Source organism: Acanthaster planci, linkage group LG05 (assembly GCF_054643075.1).
Source record: "Acanthaster planci isolate LZ-2023a linkage group LG05, COTS_SCS, whole genome shotgun sequence".
Classification (NCBI taxonomy): Eukaryota; Metazoa; Echinodermata; class Asteroidea; order Valvatida; family Acanthasteridae; genus Acanthaster; species Acanthaster planci.
Genome location: NC_141781.1, coordinates 8,974,738 through 8,982,218, shown reverse-complemented (window position 1 = coordinate 8,982,218; position 7,481 = coordinate 8,974,738). Strand labels below are relative to the sequence as shown.

Sequence of the window (7,481 nt, the reverse complement as noted above, 5' to 3'; positions counted from 1 at the left end):
TGTTAATTTTGCAAATCTTCTCACCGTCCTTGGCCTTGGAGGCCATTTCTCTACTTTTTGTAGCTGTTCAAAAATCTAAATCTCACGAGTTTTTGGTGGTGTGGGATCCTTTTCCGAGAACAGTGTTCTTGATTAGTGTTCCCGCATCGGATTCTGCGCAGGAATAAGAGATGACCAAGTACTTTTACACAGAGATCATAAACTATTTTGATCTCTGATATGGAAGCGACGTCCTTTAGGTGCGTGCACAAGTTTATGTGCGTTCGGTGCACAGGCAGTAGCCGATTTTACGAAACTTTTCACAATGGCATATCTACATGGACTACAGGCTCGTTAGTAAAACTATCCCATTTTCCTCTGAGTGCCACAAAATTGTGCGATTATGTCAATTTTATAAACATGAATACGAAATGTTTGATTTGGAATTGCTGATAGGCCTATGAGTTAACCCGTGGTTATATTCGCTCCTATACAGGAGGCAAACGTTGGTCATGGCATCAGTTGACTCATCAACCCCACTCCCTGATTTGAACGACAGTGACACAAGCTCGGGCCTAGAGATAGTTATCGATCCTGTCTACGGCAAGCCCATGCAAAAAGGCATCGGCATTGTCACCTTTGTCATCGTCGCTGTCGGTCTTGTGGCCAACTCGGCTGTCATCTATGTCGTAATGCGACACCGTGACATGCACACCACTTCTAACTTTGCCTTCGCTAATCTGGCTCTTACCGACATTCTTTTGCTTATTTGTCAAGCGTTGTCCTCCTCCCTGGATATTTTTGGCGTTGGTGTGTCGGTATACCTCAACTGCTGGCCGACATTCTACTCTCGATACGTACGTAAAACTATTTATGTTTGAAGGTCTAGAGGGCGTACTCTGTTCGTTGATTTAAAGCTGGCGTTAAATAAGTGCTTCAAAAAGACCACATGGATTCCCTTTTCCGATTATATGGACTGCTTCGAGTGGTATATGGTAAAAATGGTAAAACTAGTCTCTCAAGGTAATTCGTTGTAATTCAAATTTGGAAATCATAGAGTAATAAATCATTAGAGTGGCCACCCACGGTATAGCCTTGCTCAAGGCGTTCGTCGTTAGCCACACAGTACTGGCTAGTCTTGCACCAAGACTGGTTTTACTGTTTTGGCCAGTGAACCTTACAGGCGACATACGGTGGCGAGCTCAGCTGAATAGTGTTATACCAGTAGAGCACGCTATATTTATCAGGGGCGAATTGCTTGAAAACCAGTCTTGTAGAATCTGGCAGGAGGCCGTGTCCGAATTAACTTGGCCGTGGCCTGAAATTATGCATGAGTCTGTGGAAGTGGCCACAGACAGTTCTCATAGGCTGTGTCCGAATCCCTCCGCTACGGCTGGAAATTACGCATGATTCTATGGCAGTGGCTGCGGTCAGTTCCTTCGGACACGACCTGTTTAAATAGAGTCGTGTGTAATTCCAAGCCATAGCCAAGTAATTTGGACACTGCCTTTATCCAAAAAAGTCCGAAAATATCTCACGCCCTCAAGTTACCATGAATAATTGCGCATGCACACTGCTGCCGAAAACCACAGTTTCCATGGTCTTCGGCAGTGCGTACGTGCAATATGGGCATTTCAGTGCACGAAATCTGTCGACCCAACGCGCGTTTGGAAACAGTCGACAGATTTTGAGCACTATGATTGGTGAAGAAATAATGTTTTGTTTTAAAGTATCTCATAAGAAAGAACAAGAGAATGTATATCTCGTACAAACGAACTCTGGAAAATGTATCTCATGAAAACGAAGTTGTAAAAAATATATTTCATAAACATAAAATTCGAAAAACATACTTTCTTTGTTGAAAATTTGTACTTGATGGCACCACAGGGCTCCCGTCAGCGTGCAGTTTTGGGGTACGTTGCACTTCTATCATATCCAGCTCTGAAAGCTCTGGTACCCAACTCGAGATCTTGTTTTGTACTTATAAGGAAAGCTAGGAGTTCGCTACTTTCCTCCGACATAAAGCAAGCGAAACAAAAGCCATTTTTATAGTCTGCCGGGGACTAGCTCGCCTCGACAATTAGGTTTTAAAAGTTCCAGTGCCGTTTCCACTATTCACTTTCAAACCTTGTTATAGAGTAGACGTATTAATCTTTATAAGTGCAACACTACAAATAATTTTAATTAAGAGTAACAAAAAATCCAGTGGTGAAGTATGAACCCCATTCTAACAACTCCTAGCGATGACAACCTATACCGCATATCCTATACTGAAGGTTAACTGCGCCCTCAATGCTTTTTGACGTATACTAGGTGGTTGGCGAGGCCACGGCTCTGACCTTGGCGATGATGTCATACGACCGATGGAGACTAGTTGCTTACCCACTGGAGGCCGTGAAGCACGCCCGAAGACGCAAACGGGCCTTTCTGTTCGGTGTATTGATGCTTTGGACCGGTGAGGGACATCAAGGCGTAATTAAGTAGAAAAATAAGCAACCAAATACAAAACCAAGTCAAAATGAAAAAAGTATATATTTTGAATTAATATTGTTTCGATGGGGGACAATATTTTGTTGACGCTTTTAACTCTTTGACTGTTACTTTTTTCACCCCACAGCTTCACTTGTCCTGTATTCTCCCGTCACCAAATACGCGATTAAGGCCACAGCTGATCATTCGAACTTACCCCGCCGCTTTATCTATTGTACCATGTATTTCCCTTGGGAACACGGTCTGAAGCTTTTCGAAACCTTTACTGCGACTTGTACGTACATCATTCCACTGATCTTCATTTCTATATGCTACCTGAAGATTTGGCTTAAACTTCGAGAGAAGAAACCAGGCCAGGATAGGGCCGGCATGAACTCCAGTTCTCGACGCATGCGCCGAACCCTCCGTTTAATCTTAATCGTAATCGTAGCTTTTGCATTGTCATGGTTGCCCTTTCGAGTATTTATTATTTGGGTTGTATGGGATCCTTCGTTTCTGGCAACTACGAGCATTTTTCAAATCTTTTTAGCTGTTTCGGGTTTAATCCTTTACTTGAATAGCGTCATCAACCCTTTCATATACCCGTTTGCCGGTACCGGTTTTAGGAAGCACATTCACTGCCTGCGCACCCGAGAACAGACGCCTACATCAAGAACAACCAAGATGTCTGCCGTGGCAGCCTCATCTTCGATTAAGAACACAAACGTGATGAGTCTGAGTGTAATCAGCTAAATGTCAACCAAGCTGCAACACGACTCTCTTTGCTTAACTTAGTCACGAAGTGTGCCTAGAGTCGAATCAAGTTCAACTGTACCTCTGTCAAGGACAACGTCAATGTCCTAGCCAGGCAAGTCACTGTGATACCTTTCCTGGGAATTCCAACAAAAAGATCACCACGGTTCTTATGTTCTACAGTCACTGTTTGCTTAAATTACAGCACGTACATGCACGTACACTGTTAAAAATTGTGTTGTGCTCAATGCGTTTTCTGTAAAATGTATCAGAAATTAACAGAGAATCTTTGTAACGGGCGTAACAAATTAATTGTAAATCACTGCACAGTGATTTTTGTGTGTTACAACAGAACCCACGTAAAATGTTTTGTAAATTTACAGTTTTCCTCTGTAATATGAATTAACATAAATTTGCATATTGAATTTGGTGAAGAAAACCAGTCTCATAAAGTTTTCTCGTGTTTCCCGTTATTGCGATATTTCCCATCGTCTTGCGTTCCAAAATATAAGAACTGCTAACAAGTATGTTTTTGACCTACCATCCAGCCAACTGTGACTAAATTTGAAAGAAAAAGCGATGCACATGTAAGTGAGCTGCGTGCCATTATAGATTAGTCTAGGAGCAACCATGTAAATGTACATATGTGTATATTACTTCTGCATAGGGAAAGCATGAGTTTGCCGACCAGATCGGTTCATAGGCTTATATGAGGTAAGATTTCTTTCGTATATGGCATTTTCTGAAACAAAAAGATAGAGATAATAATTTACTCTCCACCATTGGCTAATAGGAACGCAACTTTAACGTCAGCACACTAACATCAAAGTCTAGACCGCAACCATTGACCCTGGCATAGATGCTGTACATCATGGCTAATGATAGGTTAACCAATGATGCTATACCTCGATTAAATACGATTGGTCCAAAAAGACAAATTGACCGTCGTCGACTGGTGTGTAGGACAGATGAGGACATTTGGATTTGACTGTCTATCGAACTTGTTAGTTGCGGTAGATCGTCCTATGAGGCTGCTACACCAATTAAGCTTTTTACACTGCCAGTTTGTGAGAGTCACTAAAGTATAGAATTATGGCTAGACTACTTTTCACAAGCATAAATTCGTCAAATCTGAAGTACGCCAACACATTAAATGACTCAGATGTTTTCTTGTAATCCATTATCATTCAAAACTGCAAGACACGCCATAATTAGCAGTACCAAAAAGTTTCAAGGTAGCTTAGCGGGGATGAAAGTGGGGCGTTAAAATACTACTTGTTTGCGCTTAGATTCATGTTTAAAATGTTCAATGTTCTTAATTATGCGTAATACTGTTGTATGTACATTTAAAACACATGACACCTGGTTAGTTTTAATGCACTAAATGTACCTGCGCAGGATCCTTCAATCAGTTATAAAAATCAGATGAAAATTATTGTGTTTGAATATTCGGAAAACTTCTCTGAATGATAACATGAAATATCTGCGGAAATATCTACCATCATTTTTCTATAAAAGGCAATCTTTTATCTGTCTCAGTAAATAATACTGCATCTAACTGTTCATCGAAATACTTAAGCTCAATACGGGCGATTCACAGTAGTGCACCTTCAAGAGTTTGCAATGCGTTGGCCAATCACAGTGCGCGAAATTAAATATGGGTCGACAGATTTCGCGCGTTGTGATTTGCCAACGCGTTGCAAACTCTGGGAGGCGCACTATTGTGAATCGCCCGTATTGCAGCAATTTGTCTTTTCATGAAAACATTTTCAAGGGGGAAATCAAATTCAATTCTAGACCTTGGCAACTTTTTCTTTACTAAAAACAAAGAGAACCACCAGTTTAGATGGACAAATGCACATCACCGTATAAATATCATAAACGTGTTTATCTTTAAAGGCCGATTTGGTTTGACACCAGACTCATAAGTGTATACAGCCCTGCTGGTCCTGAGAGACGACTCTGCATACACGTATTTGTACTGTAATCTTCGCACTACTGTCTTCTTTGTTATTTGAATCAAGTAATTCTGTATTAATACGAAATTAACTTGTGTTACTAATTATCACTAATCACCAATGTATGAATAAAAAATCTGGACGAAAATAAATATACCCAGCTTGATGCTGTACGTCTGAGGTTTTGGGTTTACTAAAACACGCACAGAGAAGAGAGTACGACTTGTCACAAGCAGTTAAATGGTCCTTCCGACCGCGACAGATGTCACAGAAAGTGAGCGGCGGGTAGGGATTGGGGAATGTATTCAACGCGTGTGACACTACTCGTCGACTTTTTAAAAGTATAATTTTGCTATCGCTCGTGTGATGATATCCACTGTAACAGCCCAAGTCAATTCAAGACTTTTATCACGAAATCTCATTGTCTTAACCTTCTGCTGTATGGTGTGCGTTCGATAGTCTCAACATCGCTCTCAACGGTATCTTTGCTACGTTTCTGTAACCTTGTGGTGCTGTTCATTCAGTGTAATTTAACGCAAATGCAAACATACATTATGCGTTTCACAACCACTTAACTTAAGTCCAGAAGCATCAAATACCAAACCATTGGCAACAAATGCACAACGGTATCGAGGAGACTGAAAGTAAGCTGAACTGAATCTGCATAGTGGGAACTACTCTACCAACCAACGGGAGATTATGAGACGCTGGTGGGAGCAGACATACCGGCCCTTTCTCAAGGTGTTGAGCGTGCTCAGAACTTTGCACGCATGCTCAAAAAAACGAGCGCATGCTCAAAACCACTGGCCTCTATTTTATTATAGAGATCAGTGCTGAAAACTGGTAAAAAGGACCAGTATGTTTGTCGCCACCAAGCGTCTCGAATTCTCCGTTCTGTATAGTTACTGCACTGACTTCACTTCCTTGGCAGCATCTCTCGACGGGTCCAAATTACATGGCAATTAAATAATTGGGCTGCTTAAACACAAAATCTGTTTAAGAGCGAAAAAACCTAACTTAAAAACAAAGGTTACCAGGTCAAACTCTATCTGATAGCCAAAAGACAGCTAAATTCGATCCCAAAACAATAATACATCACATGGATTTGGGCTGGTTACCTGATTTATCAAGCAAGGTTTTCTCGCGCTTAAGCAAATTTTGTGCTTAAGCAGCTCTATGAAATTTGCCCCCCCCCGGCCGGTATTGGCAGCAAGTACGGTAAACGCAGTTTACTACACCTCATAAATATTCATGAGCAAATCGGAGCACGTCATTGGCCGATTCCACCTCGTGTCTGGGAAATAATACGCCCCCAATTGACGTCATACTGGTGAGTATCCACCTCGCTGCCGTGCGGTAATTTTTTTTGGTAGCATCAAAAAATCTCTCTGGAGCCCGCCGCGTAAAGATGTAGTTTGTATCATTTAATCTTTACGTAACCAGTCTGGATATGTATCCTTATAACTATTACAGTAAAGAACCAAAGCGTATGTCTGAACATGACCTTATTGTGCTGAATAAAATTCAAAATCAATGAAAGCAGTTATTGACAAGGCAGGTCAGTGAGGCTCCCGAAAAAATACAGTCAGACAAAAAAACTGGATTTTGAAGAGGTTTCTCATTCAGAACTTGAAGAATTAAACATTTCATTGAATATTTATGACATGCAGTAAAACAAATACAGCACGGAAATAGTGGCAATTATACTGGTCCCGAGGTGCCGGTGTAGGTCAGTTTGACTACCTTCCGATGTACTACTTCCCCTAAAACCACGCTGTATTTGTATAACACTGGCTCTCACGTTATTTTCAGTCGCAGTGATCATGTTCTGGGGCAGCTTCTTACGTTTCCATACCGTACCCAAGCTAAACAAATGGACTACACGCATAATGTGTAGCTATACAATGAATTTCGGGACTTTTCTTAAACTTTGTGTTCTTCTTCAGAGTACGAAAATTCTCTTACATTCCTATTCGGTTAAACGCGTTGAAAAGTGCACTTCTTGTTGCTTGTTGCTATTCACATGAACAAACCCATGAACAAAATCGCAAAAACCTTGATGAAAAAAATTGCTCTGTACACGCGTTATGTATGATTCCTACTGCAACCAATCATTTGCTGCCCCTTTGGGTTATTTTCCCAGAGACTGGGAGTAGACTTGTCACTGGAGACTGGGAGTAGACTTGTCACTGGAGACTGGGAGTAGACTTGTCACTGGAGACTGGGAGTAGACTTGTCACTGGAGACTGGGAGTAGACTTGTCACTAACCCCTCCCCCTTTCAAAGTCTACATCAGCGGGCAAAAATGACGACGGAGGTCTT

At 41.4% G+C, this 7,481-nt stretch overlaps 1 protein-coding gene across 1 annotated transcript; it reads left to right on the top strand.

Moving 5' to 3' along the window:
* Positions 1 to 481: 481 nt before the first annotated feature.
* On the top strand, positions 482 to 5,291 carry LOC147799056 (G protein-coupled receptor 54-like). Its single transcript, XM_087137012.1, has 3 exons — positions 482 to 836; positions 2,293 to 2,434; positions 2,597 to 5,291. The coding sequence occupies exons 1-3, from the start codon at positions 492 to 494 to the stop codon at positions 3,199 to 3,201; spliced, it is 1,092 nt and encodes a 363-aa protein (XP_086993138.1). The 5' UTR covers positions 482 to 491; the 3' UTR covers positions 3,202 to 5,291.
* The last annotated feature ends 2,190 nt before the right edge of the window (positions 5,292 to 7,481 follow it).